Below are 18,428 nucleotides of genomic sequence, written 5' to 3'. Positions count from 1 at the left end.
GTGTCTCCTATTGGCCTTTGGAGCTGATTGACACATAAAATTCTATAGTAGAAAGATTACTCGGCACAGCTCGCCCAATCACTCGCACCTGTCAATCACCACCTCTGCTGGCTAGACCACGTCAGGTGGTGCTCACTGGATACAGCAAAGTCCAATGCAAATCTTCACACATATAGAGAAAAAGCCAGGGCAACTCACCAAGTACGTATACTTAAAAACTTCTTTATTGTTCCATGAAGGGTACAAACAGTGCAGGAAACGGGTGGACGGTACACAAAGAGATGTTCGTTCGGGGCTCATGATTGAAACATAAACCAGCAAACCATATGATAACCTTGGTTACCTTGTGATATTCTGGTCACCCTGACATTGTTTCACCACCCCCTACACTTTCTGCTTCTTTTGGACACTAAAACATTGGGGAAAGTTCAGCTAGCAGAGCCAAATTCGAAATTCGGTTTGAATCTGGGTTCACTGGGCTCAGCTTGCTCGTCTCTAGTTAATATGTTCTCCCCACATAAGAAAGTCATACAGTTTGTCACACAGTAAATGGAGGAATGATGGACAATTATTATTATTTTTTTTTTAAAGAGCTTGGCTAGAAAACCTGGTGTTTAAAATTAACAACAAAACACATTTCTACTAACTACAGAGCATTGTCACTTAGAGTCAGTAAAGTCAGTGAACAGTTTTGTAGACTGGGTAGGCTGTGTGAAACCTCAACCATATGAGAGAGCATGCATACTTTGTTTTGACTCCAGCCTTGTGAGGTGTCATTGCTAAGGGAGTGTGGACCCTGTCTGGCTTCAAAGTACCTATTGCTTTAAAAAAAAACTCTCTGGGATTTCGTACACCAACTACACTGCTCTCCGAGCAGAGCCCAGATTAAACAAACAGGCACAGTGCCCAGATGAGTGCTACTGCCTATTTTATTGGTTAGTGGAGGTAAAAGCAGTCAAAACCCCACCAATCAACACTTCTGACACTATGACATGACAGAAGTTTATCAAAGCAACAGGGAGCCTTTTAGCCCTGTAGAAATAATAGCTGGGCAAACATGAGATGTGTGAGTTTTCAGTCTTCGATTAATCGGTTAAAAATAATAGATTTGCTCTCCTGTGGCAACTGATGAAATTTTTAGCATTAGTCTATCATTGGCGAACACAAATGATCTTGCATTTACATGTCATTTACAAACATTGGTTAGCTGAAATAGCCAACTATTATCTCATGTGTATGGCTAGCTTTAAAGAGGTGTCCATTCTTTCCCTTCCTTGAATTTTGTTAAGGAGACCAATTTCTCATTATATTTATTCAATGCAATGCAATGCAAAACCCTCAGGCTGATATTCACATTACAATCTTTGGGGGACACTGTCCTAAGAGAGTGTTGCAAAATTTTTTTTGAACTGTAAAAATGGGCAATTAACAGACAATTTAAAGTTAAAAAAGCAGCTTATTTAGCATAAACCTAAAGTTTCCACAATAACAAAACACAGCTCCACAACAAGAGTGAATGAGTTTTGTACATCTTTTTATTATGTCTCTTTACACCAACCAATAAAAAAAAGTTTACAAAGATAGGTAATGTTTGCCAACTATGTTCTAGTTGCTTCAGTGAAACATGCTGACTAATATTTAGTTATGCCAAATGCCACTAACACATGCCATCAATGAAGTTGTATGTCAGCAATTATTTTAAACAGAAGACAAACATTTTTTTAGTGTTGTAAAACTTTTTTTCCTGTGTTCATTTACTCGTCAATTGGAAACATATTAGCATTTAGCACCATGATGTCCGATGTTTAAACTTCTCTTTTATTTTAGTGGTCTTGGCCAGCAATGACAGGAACCTATAAAAAGCACCTAGCAAAACTGAATTTCATTATCAGTTCTGGATAATACATCTTATAAAAAATAGTATCTGTGCCTGACAAATTGATTTAGAAGCCAAATGATAACTATACTGTGTTGAATCTCAGCTTGGTCTTACAAGGTGTTAATAGCATATCTCATCAAACTCTCCCAACATTCTGCCCATGATGAGGTAGATGAAACATGGAAGTTCTTTCTGTCGGCTGTGAACTTCATCTTGGTTAGAAAGCTAGGTGGAGTTTGATGTACATATTAATCAGTGCGTGTTTAATTTTTCATTTTGACTTTTTATAGCACCATTCAGATGTCTTCAAAATTTTAATTTTTGTACAAAAAATAGAGCAAAGCATTTAGTTTGTGTTATTGCAAAATATTTAGCGCCTCTCCACCAAATTATCCCCTTTTCCACAATGTGTGGAAAATAAATTACTATTTTGGTGACAAAATGATAATAGGGACAAAAAACAGAGTGCTGATTGTTTGCTATGGTTTAAAATTAAGTAATACCCTAACTTTACAAAAAGCATACTGGTCCAACTTCAATACCAAATTCTTGGTCTGGTCCTCCGATATCCAATGGTGCAATATCTACAATAGGCAATCTCATAGTCTTACGTGTTCTGTACTCGAAAACTGTTTTACCCCAGTCCCCTGTGTGTTTCTGTAAAGCAAAAATATATAAAATAGAAGAGTATAAGGTTAGATTATGTCTGACATAGTAATAACTATATTCAATGCTGTAATTTTTTAAAATTATTATTACTATTATTATTTGTCTAACAGCTATGGGAAATTGACCATTTGTGTAAAAAGGGAGGAAATTAAAACTGTATAAAAGTGAAAAAGACTATAAAACTGTAAAAAAAATAAAAGTCAAATTTTCAATGCTTGTTCAGTTACATAAAAGGGCAATAAAGGGTAATAAAGGGTATAAGGTGTGGCAAAATCAGCATTAGCAGTGTTAAAACAAGAAGACATGGCAATGACAAAATACTCACAGTGCAACCATCTTCCAAAACAGTGTATGTGAATTTGCTATTTCCTTCTGCCTTGAGCTCACTTTCAGTAGAGCTCATGAACTTTACAGCCTTCTTAACATTTCCGTTCTGTCCATCCATGTATGCAACACTGTTCTTGCAGTGATAAGTAATATTTTGAGAACCTCGGCTAGACAGAATTCGGAGGAAGGCCATTTGAACATCAGAAACATCTTCTGGGAGGCCTGGATCACCATAGCTAAACTGTAAAGTACACATGGCAATTAATAATATAAAATGAAAAATAAATAGCATTATAAAACATTCAACATTTACAGTAAGCAGCAAACCTTGGAACACAGAGAAAATGTTGATGTAAATGTTGTGTATTGTGTATTGCCCTGTATTATGTTGCTTATGCAAAATAAAGTATGAAACTATATAAAAAATCTAATAAAAAAAATATAATAATGAGAGGCACTCACCAGTTTTGCAGTCCACACACCATTTATTTTCATAGCGCTGTTTCACACCAACCGGTGTATCATCAGACTAGGTAGTCTGATGATACACCGGTTGGTGTGAAACAGCGTTGTCACTACGGCTCTCTGTTGGCGTCCTAACCCGACCTGACTGCATGTTTTCTACCGCACGAATAAAGTAAGAAAAAGCTTCAGAAGTGGTGAGTGCCTTTTCTCTATATATTGCCATATGTGTACAGCGAACTGCTACCTATACATTAGTGCACCCCACGGAAGCTACATATCCTCACTTTACATTACCGGGACTGGACCCACACTGCAATACATCGTTGAATCAGTAGTGCCGGCTTACTGTATCTATCTTGAAGATATTTATTTTCATAGGGTGCACGTTACAGATGTACACACAATGGGCTACAGGACTGTATAGGGCTATAACATGTCTCTGCTTACTACTCCAAGCACAATAAGTGTAATTGTAATGGATTAAGTGTAATTGTAATGGATGTATATCTATATATATATATATATATATATATATATATATATATATATACATATACATACATATACAGCATAAAAAGACTATATGACAAGGCCCATCTCCCACGCTACTCTGCTCCTTGTTTTCCCCTCCAGTCGAGTAGAGGAATTTCCTCTTCTAGCCAACACCTAAAACCTTCTTAAATATCCGAGACAGAGGGCATACCTTACGTTCATGTCGGTATTGTTACATGTTACATGTGTATCATATGTCTGCTTTAGAGATGAGCGAACTTTTGAAAAATTTGATTCGGCCGATTTGCCGAATTTTTCGAAAAAAATTGTTTCGATCTGAATTTATGTGCAGTGAATCTATATTAAAAACTGCTATTTCTGGGCTACAGAGAGCCTCAATAGGGGTGTAGAACACTTTGTTGTGTTCTAACACGCATATGGAGTGTGCTGTTATTCAGAATAACATGCAGATTACCGGCATTGCTTTTAGAATCACTGCCGCAGAGCGGCACAATGACAGAGCCTGGAGGTGGCATCAGTATGAGGAGACCATATAGTGGCTGAATGATACAGCTTGAAGGTGTTGGCAGCATGAGGAGACCATATAGTGGCTGAATGACACAGCGTGGAGGTATTGACAGCATGAGGAGACCATATAGTGGCTGAATGACACAGCGTGGAGGTATTGACAGCATGAGGAGACCATATAGTGGCTGAATGACACAGCGTGGAGGTGTTGGCAGCATGAGGAGACCATATAGTGAAATTTAAACCAAAGATTTTGGCTAGCTAGTGCTACCATAAAAAAATTATAATTCCCAGACCCAGGGCCGGCAGCATCAATAAACCATATATTGCCTGAATGACACAGCCTGGAGTTGGCTGAAGCATGAGGAGACCATATAGTGTCTGAATGGCACAGCCAGGAGTTGACAGCAGCATGAGTAGACATTAGGCCTTCACAATCCCTAAGATTATAAAATGAATTCTGAAATTTAAACCGAAGATTTTGGGTAGCTAGTGCTACCATTACAAAAGTTTTTATTTCCAGACCCAGGGCCAGCAGCATCAGTAAACCATATATTGCCTGAATGACACAGCCTGGAGTTTGCTGAAGCATGAGGAGACCCAAGGGCTTCACAATCCCTAAGTAAAGAAGACGAAGTTTGAAATTTATACTGAAGTTTTTGGGTAGCTAGTGATACCATAACAAAAGTTTTTATTCCCAGACCCAGGGCCAGTAGCATCAGTAAACCATATATTGCCTGAAACCATATATTCTGGAGTTGGCAGAAGCAAATTTAAATTAAGGATTTAATTGAACTTTTAACAAGTTTTAATGTCCCGGGCCCCGGTGTTTGGGTACAAAGGACCAAATCTAACAAGGAGTCACATGCCACATGGCAGCACAATGACAGAGCCTGAAGGTGGCATCAGTAGGAGGAGACCATATAGTGGCTGAATAACACAGCCTGAAAGAGGATGACGCATGAGGAGACCATATAGTGTCTGAATGGCACAGTCTAAAGTTGGCAGCAGCATGAGTAGACACCAGGGCTTCACAATCCCAAAGAAAAAACAGACAAAGTTTGAAATTTAAACTGAAGATTTAGGGTAGCTAGTGCTACCATAAAAATGCTAAGGCCCAGACCCAGGCCCAGCAGCATCAGTAAACCATATATTGGCTGAATGACACAGCCTGGAGTTGACAGAAGTATGAGACCATTGAAAAGTATGATTTCAAAATTTAAATTTTACATTTTTAAATCAAGGACCAAATCTAACAAGGAGTCACATGTTACATGGCAGCACAATGACAGAGACTGGAGGTGGCATCAGTAGGAGGAGAACATAAAGTGGCTGAATGGCAAAGCCTGTAGGTGGCTGAAGCATGAGGAGACCATATAGTGTATGAATGGCACAGCCTGGAGTTGGCGGCAGATGAGGAGACAATAGGGCCTCATAATCTGTAAGAATAAAAGAATTTTGAAATTTCCATTGAAGATGTATGATACCTAGTGCTACCATAAAAGTACATAGGTAATGTCCTAGGCCCAGCAGAATCACTAAGCCATGTAGTTGCTGAATGACACAGACAGGAGAAGGCAGCAGCATGAGTACACAAGAGGGGTTCACAACCCCTAACATTATATGGTGAATGTTGAAATCTCTATTGAAAATACATGTTAGCTAGTGCTACCATCCAAAAATGTAAGGCCCAAGCCCAGCAGCATCACTAAACCATGTAGTTGCTGAATGACACAGACAGGAGCAGTCAGCAGCAGGAGTACACAAGAGGGTTTCATAACCCCTTACATTGAAAGATCAATGTTGAAATCTCAATTAAGCATAAATGTAAGCTAGTGCTAACATTTAAAAATGTAAGGCCCAAGCCCAGCAGCATCAGTAAGTCAAGTAGTTCCTGAAACACACAATAATGAGCAGGCATCAGCAGTACAGAAGAGGGTTTCATAACCCCTTACATTGAAAGATCAGTGTTGAAATCTCAATTAAGCATGTATGTAAGCTACTGCTAACATTCAAAAACTTAAGGCCCAAGCCCAGCAGCATCAATAAGCCAAGTAGTTCCTGAAAGACACAGTAAGAAGCAGGCAGCAATACTCAAGAGGGTTTCATAACCTCTAAGATTGAAAGATCAATGTTGAAATCTCTATTGAAGAGGTATGTTGCCTCGTGCTATCCTCAAATAATTCAAGGCCCAAGCCCAGCAGCATCACTAAGCACAGTAGATCCTGAAACACACACAGCCTGGAGCAGGCATCAGCATGCGTTTACAAGAGGGCTTCACAACCCCTAACATTAAAATGTTAATGTTGAAATCTGTACAGAAGATGTATGTTAGCTAGTGCTGACATCAAAAATTTTTAGGCACAGGCCCAGCAGAATCGGTAAGCCAAGTAGTTCCTAAAACACACAGCCTGTATCAGACAGCAGGGTGCATACATAAAAGGGGTTTCACAATTCCTAACATTAAAAGATAAATGTTGAAATCTCTATTGAGCTACATTTGCTAGTGCTACCATAAAAAAGTGTAGGAAATATCCAAAACAGTCCCAGCAGCATCACAAAACCATATATTGGCTAAATGAAACAGCCTGGAGTTGGGGAAAGCATAAGGAGCCCAAATAGTGTCTGAATGGTACAGCATGGAGGTGGCCGAAGCATGAGGAGACCATCTAGTGGCTGAATGGCAAAGCCTGGAGTTGGCAGAAGCATAAGGAGACAAAATTGTGGCTGAATGAAACAGCCTGGAGGTGGCAGCAGCCGCATCAGGAGTCCTGAAAGTGACCCGGTGACAGAGTGGTGCGTTGGGTGGCAATGCCAGTACCCGGTGATGACGGTGGCTGAAATGTTTGTAAATTGGGAGCAGTGCCTTAAATCTGTTTGGCACTATCCATATTTGTGAAGTGTTGGTGTAGCACCATGGTCAATCTACTCTGCTGCATCAGGCATTGATGGGTGGTAATTCTGGCTGATCCATGCCTGATTCATCTTCACAAAGGTCAGTCACTCCCCATTTTTCATGGACAGACGAGTTCTCCTTGGGGTGACTATGGCCCCCGCTCCACTAAACGCCCACTCTGATGGCACACTACTGGCCGGGCAGGACAGCTTTTCCAGGGCAAACTCTGCTAGTTGCGGCCATAAATCAAGTTTGGCTGCCCAGAAGTCCAGCGGATCTTTAAGGTTTGTTGGCATGGCCATGTCAAGGTATGCCACCACCTGCTGGTTAAGGTCCTGCTCCATGTCTACCTGCTGATGATGAGTTGCTTCACTATGCGGCTGAAGAAAGGTACTCATCAGTGACTGTAGACTTAGGCTGCTGCTGATGGAGCTGGTACTGCTCCTGCTAACCCACCCCTCCCCAGCAGCCATGGCAGTGGAAGGTGTGCGCAGAGGGCCCCCCCCGAGGAAGACCTGCGAGTGGATGATGGCGCCAACTGACTACATAGGATCTCTCTGTAGTAGGTCAGTTTGCCCTCTCTCTCAGTGGGTGTAAAAAAGGCCCCCATTTTGTGTCGGTAGCGAGGGACAGATAAGGTGGAGAGCCAGAAGTCATCCCGCTGCCGAATGTTGACAATTCGGCGGTAACTACGCAAGCAACTGAGCATGCATCGTGTCATTTGTGCAAGTGACTCGGAAGGACTCCCTGCCTCCATCTCCACTGCATACATCCACAGTTTGTCTGGGTCCTCTGTCTTGCCTTCCTCATAACCCTCTAGCTCCTCTAGTTGATCATGCTCCTCCTCTCCTGTCAGATGACTAGAAACACCGCCCATCTCATGAAACCTAAACTATGATTCACTGTGCCCCTCATCCTTCTCCTCCAGTTCAGCCATCACAGGGCTCATGTGGCCGTGAGATGTAGGAGCAACATCTCCATTGCCATGACCAGCCATCGTTTCCAACACTTGTTGTAGGAAATTAAGCAGTGGAATGATGTAGTTCATCCCTTAATACTGGCGACTTATTAATAATGTGGCTTCCTCAAAAGGCCTGAGCAAACGGAAGGTTTCACGTTTGAGTTGCCACTGGTTCAAACGAGTTACACACGAGATTACCCCTATCCGCTTGGATCATCAAGAAATCAGTGATGGCTTTTTTTCTGTTCGTACAGACAGTCCAACATATGCAGAGTGGAATTCCAAGCAGACTATGTTGGGGGATACTATTCTGATGCTGCAGCTTAAGGAGGGTGTGCTTTACGGTGTACGAGTGGCTAAAGTGCATGCAAAGTTTCCTTCCCATTGTTAGGATGTCTTGCAAATGGAGGAACACTTCAGAAACTGCTTGACAACCAGATTTAACACGTGTGCCATGCAGGGCGCATGGCTCACCCTTCCTTGTTGCAGCACAGCCAAGATGTTCTTCCCATTGTCGGTCACCATGGTTCCCATTTCCAGTTTTTGTGGAGTAAGCCATGCACCGATTTCTTTACGAATGACTTTTAGCAGTTCCTCCCCTGTGTGACTCTTTTCAGCAAGGAGAACCATGTGAAGAACAGCGTGACACCGCCGTGCCCTGCACACATGGTATGCTGAAGGGCCACTGAGACTTGCCTGGACACTGGAGGCTGAGGACACGGTGGAGGATGAGGAGGCAGAGTTGCACACTGTAACAGGACCAACGGGCTGACAGCGTGGAGGAGGAAGCGGCATGACCTGTCCAAGTTGGGGTTGTGGCTGTGCAGGAACCACATTCACCTAGTGAGCCGTAAAGGACATGTATTGTCCCTGACCGTAGTTACAGCTCCAGACGTCGGCGCTGCCATGCACTTTGGTACACACCGATAGGCTCAAGGACTGGACCACCTTCTCTTCCACAAAATTATGCAGGGCTGGTACTGCCTTCTTCGCACAGAAATGATGGCTTGGCACTCTCCACCTCAGCTCGGCACAAGCCTTCAGTTCTCTGAAAGGTGCAGAGTCCACCACTTGAAAAGGGAGGGACTGCAGCACCAGCAACTTAGATAGGAACACATTCAGCTTCTGTGCCGTTGGATGAGTGGGCGCATACTGTTGTCTCTTGGACATGGCTTCGTGGATGGATTGTTGGCGGATTGGCTGACTAAAAGTGGGAGGAGAAGGAGCAGGTGGAGTGACAGAAGGAGGGTATGATACACAGCTCCCTTTGGCTGAAGTGGTGGAGCCTTGGCTGGCTGAAAGAGGGAGCGGCGTGCCACTGGGTGATGCCACAGGCTGGACCACTACATCGGGGCCACGGTTCTCCCAGGCTGCTTTATGGTGGCGAAGCATATGTTGATGCAGGGCCGTGGTGCCGACATTGGGACCCTGGCCACACTTTACCTTCTGCCGGCATATCTTGCATGTGGTTATGTGAACCTCCTTCGGATGATTGATGAAAAACTGCCACACTGCCGAATAGCTGATTTTCCCACCAACAGTCCGCACTAATTGACTGCTACTGCCACTGTCTCCAGGAACCCCTGTTCCACTACCTCCCTGGAAGGTAGGCTGCTGCGAAGCAGGTGATCTCACCCGGGAACTTGGCTCCAGAATTTCCACTTCTGCCACCACGCTGACTGCCAACCATGCTACCGCCTTGCTGGCTCATCTGCTGCCTCACGGGCAACTTTCAACTCTCTTCTTCTGATGATGATAAAGCCCCTTCTGCATCGGCTCCCAATTGAGATCGGCTTCATCATCATCAACAAGTGTCTGCACCTCACTGATGTCCTCCTCAGGTTCCTCAACAGTGTCTGCTTCAGGACCCTGTACCCTGGCAACACCGCCTCCCAAGTCACTCTCCTCATCAATACTTGCCTGCCTAGCGGAGGAAGCGGCGGATGTCTCCTCCACTTCTTGGCTGGGCAGTAGCTGCTGACTGTCCTCTATTAAATTCTCCTCAGTGAATAGTGGAGCTGAACCCACAACATAAGATACTTCTGTAGGAGAGGGAACAGCATAGGACAGAGGAAATGGGAGGAAAGGGACTGCTCCCGGGCCATGCCGACTGAGGGTTGTGTCTGAGGAACCCATCGACTGTTGACTGGGGGTGTCAGATGTCACTTGTGATGAAGTTGATGACCGTGTTAACCAATCGGCTACGGCAGATGGGTTGCTGGTCGAGACACGACCGCTAGCTTATAATGTGAGGTCAGGCCTCTCTTTGCGACTCATGCTGCCACTCGCCCCTTGTCTGTTGTGACCTCTGCCTGAAGGATTTAGGCCTCTGCCACTCCTCTGTGCATGTCTTGACACTTCTCTGCCTGACATACTTAGTGCGTATATGAGGGGAGTACAATACGCTTCACTACGCTTAAAACAGTATTTGTCTAGAACAGCAGCAGGTGGGATGTACTAATGAGGGCAGAAAAATGCGCTACAGTTCGCCTAAAAACTCTGTATTTTTGTAAAACACCAGCAGGAGATTACTTTTGTCTGTCCTTTCACAGTATGTAAGCCCTTGACAGATTAACAGGTTCAAAATAGTACACTAATTTATGCGGTATACGCTACACTGTTAATCAACAGGTATAACATAGTACACTACTTAGATGTACGTATGCGGTATGCAATTATAAGGGCAGAAAAATGCGCTACAATGAACCTAAAAACTCTGTAATTTTTTTTAAAACACCAGCCGGCCCTTGACAAATTAACAGGTACAAACTAGTACACTACTTAGATGTAGGTATGTAGTATGCACTGATAAGGGCAGAAAAATGCTCTACAGTACAAAAGTATCTGAGTACAACACGGGCCAATGAGTACTTTTGCCTGGACTTTCATATTATGTAGGCCCCTGATAGATTAACAGGTACAAAATAGTGCACTATTTAGATGTATGTATGCAGTATGCACTTATGAGGATAGAAAAATGTGCTACAATGAGCCTAAAAACTCTGTCATTTTTCTTAAAACACCAGCCGGTGATTACTTTTGGCTGTCCTTTTACAGTATGTAGGCCCTTAACAGGTACAAAATAGTACACTACCTAGATGTAGGTATGTGGTATGTACTAATGAGGGCAGAAAAATTGTGATTCAGGGTCATACCGCCTACTTCCCTTCCCACCTTCACAGTGTCCCTTGCCCCCTGTACTGACATGTGGATCTGCCATTTTAGATGCCCTGGAGCCTGAAACGCTGTAAAATGGAGTTTAATGAAGTGATTCGCACGATAGAATCGCGGCAATATTTGCATTCGTTGCAAATCGAATATTTCCTGAAATTCGTAACGCATTCGGGTTCATCAGCTTCGATTCGATCATCTCTAGTCTCCTTGTAAAGTAATACAGGAATCCAGTCAGTTACTAGACATTTAAGCATTATTGAAGACTGACCAAGCTGAGGGAAAACAAAAAGCCAGACTCAAAGGGGAGATGACCAGTGACGTAGAGGAGTGGGAGGAGAAAGGTGGAACTTATAGGGAGAATGACAGCCTTGGTCTACTGGAACACAACGTCACATTAGACTTGAAGAAAATGTTCATAGTACATGTATAACCAATGTGATACACCTATACATTCTACATTGCATTTATTTGAATAACATCAATTTTGAGTGGATAACTTTATAATGATAATTTAGTGTAACACAAAGATGCTGAAAAAGAAGACCATTCTACTCTACTCTTTGCTACTCTCTGATTATGATTGATTGTCTTGAACTTATGAGGTTAAATATTCAAGAGCCATTATAGGATAATAGAGAATCCATGGTTGATGCTGAGTTGTAATTGTAAGTTTGCTCCAAGTGATGCAAATATGTAATACACTAGACAGGATATATGGTGGCCACATGCAGAACGAAGTTCTACTTCAATAAACCACTCGATCTGAGCTGTCGGTTCAGAAATTAGAGTTGAATATATTCACTGAGATGTGTAAGATATCTGAAGGTAAGACATAATGGGTGCGGATACACTTTTATTACCGCCCACAAGTATGGGCCTATTGGAGTAAAGGTTTTCTTGAATCCTTGGGCAAACCAATCAAATGTAGAATCTGTAGTTTGTAATTCAAGTGTTCAAAGTCCTAGAGCTGCCAGAGAAGGCGCCCATCATACAAGTTCAGACCCACATGAAGGAAACAACCCCAGAAGCCAAGGGGACTGGATGGTGGAGAAGGCTGCCAAGGCTGCAGAGCTCCTTTCCTCCCACAGTTATGATACAGAGTGTACAGGTAGATGGGAAGTGTGGATCTGTCTGGTTAGGTCTCTTGCAGGAACCAACAATGCATGCTGACAGAGGCCAATGGAAGAAGAAAGAGGTGGTACAGGGCAAAGAGGGCATCTGGAGAGTCGGTAAGAAATTGTGTGTGCCAAGAGCCTTCTATCCCATGGAAACATAAATGGCCCCATACACTAAACAGAAGGGAGCTATGTGTGTAGTAATGTCCATACATTGGGTGGCCTCAGGATTCAACAATGCAGAAAGGTTTGTACAGACTTCATTATTTACATCTGTTATGACGTAGGTAAAACAATAAAGGCACCTGGACCAACACACTCCATAACCATCTTACCTGTTTTAGAGACTCCATCTAACTGCCTAAGGTGGACCAATATAAGTATGTCCTTGTCTGACTGTACTGATTCTCTAACCATAGATACAGTACAGAATAAAACTAAAAACCTTTTGTAAAGTTGTGCCCAGTTCAGATTCTGTAATTGTTACCCAGTTCCTTAAACACATGAGTGTGTGTCAGGAAATAAGTGAGGAAAGAGACGCTTACATATGATGACCCGTATAGATGTATCTAAGATGTGTTCTCTGATAACTGTTAAATCTTTGTCTTTACATAACCATGGTTGTTCCAGAGGAAAAGATAATCACAATGGATTGTTAGGATGTGACATTGTATGAGGAGAATCAGTGGGTGAGCATTGGTGTCCTGTACAAATAGCGTGGTGAAATAAGCATCTTAGTGGGTGATTCATTAACGAACCTACAAAGGAACGCAAACCACACTCTAGAAGTAAATCTGCAGCACCTGATAGGAGCCTTGACCCCCATGTGTATATTGATGCTATATGAGTCCCAAGGGGGGTACCAGATGAATAAAAAAATGTATAGATCAAGTAAAATCCAGATTTGAGTCTATAATATCCCAGATTTCCATAAACAAGAATGTAGACTGGATTAATTATATCTATTATAACCAGCAGAGATTCAGAAATATCTCAGTGGATGCTCTTAAAGGTCAGGCCGAACAACTAAGTGCTACATCCACTATGACATTCCAAAATGGTGTTAGCGGAAAAAGGGGGGGGGGTATGTAAAATGTTTGGGGAGACCTGTCAGTAGAACTTAAAAATGATTCTGGAATCTCAGACCCTTGGGATCAATACTTTGATTGGATGGGTGGGTGGAAAAAGACTTTGTCCCAAATAGGAATAACCATACTTATAATCCTGATAATCTTGCTTTTGTTGTGTGTTGTGTTTTGCTTTGCCTAAAAAAAAAATATGTGTGAGAAGGCTGTCGAGAATGCCATGCCAGTGATGACAAATGTGGACTTCGAGACTACTGATGAAGCCTATTCCACATTACAGAGCTTCAATGCCATCTATAACACCAGTGAACCACAGGGACAGCATCTAACTCCATGGCTGACATTTATCATTGTCTTTAGACTATTTTTTGTGTCTACAAAAGGCTCAAAAAAGGCGCAAGTAGGGTTTATTTGCACCTTTTTTTGCACCTTTTGGTTTACACATTTCTGCTGATGTGGAGTTACTGATTTTGACCATACACATGATATGGAAGGGTTTTGTGAACTGTGCCTTTTTGTGAAAAGGCGCACAAAAGGCACAAAGTCACTGAAAAGTCTCTAAAACTACACCGGCCCAGACTTAGCTTAGCTTTTTGGTGTATGTGAAGAAAGAAATTCAGAAAATGTCACCTGCACAAAATGTATCAAATGCTCTGTGACCATTTAATAAATTTGGTGCTCCTAGACATTACAAGCACACAAAAAAAGGTGTAGAAAAATGCTTCACTTACTACTACCATGATAAATGCCGGCTCATATGTGTAAAGTCTGAGACTAAGGGGGTCCATGGACAAGCCATGTGTCGTCTAAAGTTCAGTGAAGCATTTGAGAAAACACATTTGGGCAGATGAGTTAGGATGATGGAAATTACGGAAAGGTAAAATAGTCATTTTAAGGGAGATTGTAATGGATGCGTATATATATATATATATATATATATATATATGCAGCATAAAAAGACTATTTGACAAAGCTCATCCCCCACGCTACTCTGCTCCTTGTTTTCCCTCCTCCCGTTGAGTAGAGGAATTTTCTGTTCTAGCCAACACCTAAAACCTTCTAAAATATCTGAGACAGAGGGCGTACCTTAAATGGTATGCATATGGTATGCCAGGGCTAAAAAACACCTCCCCATAGAGGGTAGGAACTTATGCTAATTGCAATGTCTATGTAACATGGACGACTGCCAAATAAAGGTAGAAGTATGAAGTATTCAAAACTGACACAACTCTGTTTGATTTACTGTGGTGTATACATTCTGATAACGAATTAGGATATGGGTCAGATATTTACTGGGTCACTGATAAAATCCATATCATGTGTCTGTAATGTGAAGCATTATGTGGTAAGTGGACTACACAACTGGTGAAGGCTGCTCATTTTTATATTTTTCATTTGGACTTTCATTTGGAATTGAGCGCCCCTATGTCCATGTTTACTAGTGTGTTTCAACTTGTGACAAAGAGTGCCTGTCACTAAAAGTTATGCTGGTTGCTGTGTCTCTCTAATAGGACTACATTTTAAAATGCATGTAAGCTGCAAGAAGAATACAGCTGTGAAAAAAGGAATAAAAAGGGTTGTAATCTAATATGTGCTCTAGGAAAGTCTATGGAAAAATGGTTTCCAGTGCACACATTGGGGATATTTATCAAGGGTGATGTACGTGAACCTTTAGTACAATCTTAGTAAATAGTAGAAAACAGGGAGTAAAACAAAATCCATGGCACTAACCTAAAGAGAGAAGTGTGATCACTAAAGGACTGAGCAATCCCCACACAGCATGCCAGAAAAGGACAAATAGTGGGCAAAAGAAAAGCAAAAACTAAATCCAAAAGGTTACACTTTTGATTTGTGTGGTGGAAAATGTGTAAATGCACTAAATGTACTTAATGGTGCAGGGCATATGATAAATATAGTGCTGGTACCAGGGGTCTCACTAGATGAAAACATTCGGGCTCTGTGCCCCCAAATCAAAAGACAAATGCCCAAAATGTCAGCTGCTGAAGGAGTCCATTCAGCAGTGTTTTGTAACCAGCCATAGGCTGTCCAGACATCCTGAAGTTTGCAGTTTTGCAACATCTGTAGGCACACTGGTTTGGAAACACTACCATACACTTAGCAATCTCAGCCTGCCTGCTCAGCTTCCCCTGCTGGTCATGTGACTCACACAGAGGAAAAGAAAGACCAGAGAGTGCAAGCCATGCAGCAGCAAAGAATACAACAGGGCTGTCAGGTTACAAAGGTAAGGGCATATATACTGTGTCCAACCTCCCCCCCCCCACCACCATGCACAGTGACATCACAGTATTAATAGACACTGTGCATATTACCCTATGCCTGTGTATTATCCCTGTACTGTGACATCACTGTGTGTATTATCACTGTACTGTGATGTCACTGTGTGCCTAATCCCTGTACTGTGACATCACTCTGTGTATTATCCCTGTACTGTGACATTGCTGTGTGTATTATCACTGTACTGTGACATAACTGTGTGTATTATCTCTGTACTGTGATGTCACTGTGTGTCTAATCCCTGTACTGTGACATCGCTGTGTGTATTATCCCTGTACTGGGACATTTTTGTGTAATATCTATGAATTGTAACATCACTGTGTATTATTGCTGTACTGTGACATCCCTGTGTGTATTATCCCTGTACTGTGACATCACTGTGTATATTAATCCTGAACTATATTGTCCCTGGGTATATTAACCCTATACTGTGAAGTCATTGTGCAAATTATTCCTGTACAGTGCGTCCTGGATCTTTCGGTCCCTAGCAACGCCCCTGGCTGGTAGACATTTTCTACTTCAGTATTCCACTTTCTATGGTACCTTCTCTGTGACTTTTCCTGGGATTTTTAACCCATGCACCAAAATATGTGACTTTTTAAAAATGCTGTCCGCAGCCAGTTATGTAAGCCATGTCTGGACTGGTGTAGATTTGTGACAAATTGAAGGCATTGTAACAAATTGTGTGACAAACTGGGTATGAAAAATTCATGACCATTGCAAAAAGTTAAAGGGGTACTCCGGCGCTAAGACATCTTATTTTATTTATAAAATGCCTGATCGTGGGGGTCCCAGCTGTAATGCCCCCTCCATAGACTTGCGTTGAGGGGGCGGAGCGTGACATCACACGGCGGCAGAGCCGTGACATCACTATGATCTGTCCCCATGATCGCTAGTAATCGGACCCGGAGCGAGCACGCTCCGGGGGCTGATTCTAACAGGGTGCGGCGTGGAAGATCACGGGGGGCCCCAGCGGTGGGATCCCCGCGATCAGGCATCTTATCCCCTATCCTTTGGATAGGGGATAAGATGTCTTAGCGCCGGAGTACCCCTTTAACCATACTATGGCATACCTCCATAATTTTTGAAAAAGCTTCTAAAGCAAAAGTCGCAATGAAAAGTCTAAACTCAGCATTATTATCATTGTAGAAACCATACACTAACTTTCATTAGTCTTACCTGGAATCCACCACTCATAGACTCGCCAAACCAAACATGTTTCTTAGCAGTGCCTTCAGGACTGGTGTACCAGTTCTTTTGTGGAATATTTCTAGGATTGGCATTAAGGCATGTTTCGCCGGTTTCCATGTTGCAGAACACTTTAATGGCATCCATTTTACAACCTTGGTTAGGGTCAATCCAGTATTCACCTGAAAATCAAAAGAACAATAGTTTATAACAGAGCACAATATTAGTTGATAAAATTGTATCTTTTACATGGAGTTTGTATGTTACATAGTTCATAAGGTTGAAAAAAGCCCATCAAGTTCAACCTATATCCCTAATGAGTCCCTACAGAGTTGATGCAGAGGAAGGCAAAAAAATATATAAAATTAAAAATTCCTGACTCCAAATATGATAATTAGAATAAATCCTTGGATCAACCATCTGTCCCTATAAATCTAGTATACATAACCAGCGATGTTATTACTCTCCAAAAATGCATCCAGACCCCTTTTGAACTCTTTTACCGAGTTCACCATGACCACCTCCTCTGGGTGAGAATTCCATAGACTCACTGTTCTTACAGTAAAAAACCCCTGTCTGTACTTACCCTTGATATATTTAGATATAGTTATTAGGTCACCCCTAAACCTTCTTTTCTCTAAACTAGATAACCCTAATCCTAATAATCTTTCCGGGTACTGTAGTCCTCTCATTACATGTATTACTCTGGTTGCCTGTCTTTGGACCCTCTCCAGCTCCACTATATCTTTCTTGAACACTGGTGCCCAGTACTGTACACAGTGTTCCATGTGTGGTCTGACCAGCAATTTGTACAGTGGTAGAATTATTTCCTTGTCGTGGGCATCTATGCCCCTATTGATGCACCCCAGGATTTTATTTGCCTTGGCAGCAGCTGCCCAACACTGGTCACTACAGTTTAATTTACTGTTAACTAAGACTCCTAAGTCCTTTTCCACGTCAGTAATCCCAAGTGTTCTCCAATTTAATACATAATCCCAGCCCGGATATTCTTCCTCATGTGCATTACCTTACATTTATCACTGTTGAACCTCAACTGCCACTTCCCAGCCCAAACCTCCAACCTATCCAGATCCATTTGTAACAGTGCACTGTCCTCTATTGTGTTGACCACTTTACAGTGTTTAGTATCATCTGCAAAGATTGCTACTTTACTATTCAACCCCTCTACAAGGTCATTAATAAACATATTAAATAGAATAGGACCCAACACTGACCCCTGTGGTACCCCAATAGAAACAGTCACCCAATCAGAATAAGTACCATTAATAACCACCCTCTGTTTCCTATCACTGAGACAGTTACTTAACCACTTGCACACATTTCCCCCCAGCCC

At 42.2% G+C, this 18,428-nt stretch overlaps 1 protein-coding gene across 2 annotated transcripts in view; it reads right to left on the bottom strand.

Moving 5' to 3' along the window:
• Positions 1–212: 212 nt before the first annotated feature.
• The window catches only part of COL3A1 (collagen type III alpha 1 chain), a 110,499-nt gene continuing 92,283 nt past the window's right edge, over positions 213–18,428 (bottom strand). For both annotated transcript variants that reach the window (XM_056535003.1, XM_056535004.1), the window contains 3 exons: positions 17,066–17,256; positions 2,874–3,116; positions 213–2,536 (listed from right to left, as the gene is read on the bottom strand). In XM_056535003.1, coding sequence (XP_056390978.1) covers positions 2,390–2,536; positions 2,874–3,116; positions 17,066–17,256 — 581 coding nt within the window. In that variant the 3' untranslated portion in view covers positions 213–2,389. The remainder of the gene's footprint in view (positions 2,537–2,873; positions 3,117–17,065; positions 17,257–18,428) is intronic.

This window comes from Hyla sarda, chromosome 8, assembly GCF_029499605.1.
Source record: "Hyla sarda isolate aHylSar1 chromosome 8, aHylSar1.hap1, whole genome shotgun sequence".
NCBI classification, from domain to species: domain Eukaryota; kingdom Metazoa; phylum Chordata; class Amphibia; order Anura; family Hylidae; genus Hyla; species Hyla sarda.
This window is presented reverse-complemented; position numbering and strand designations above follow the sequence as displayed.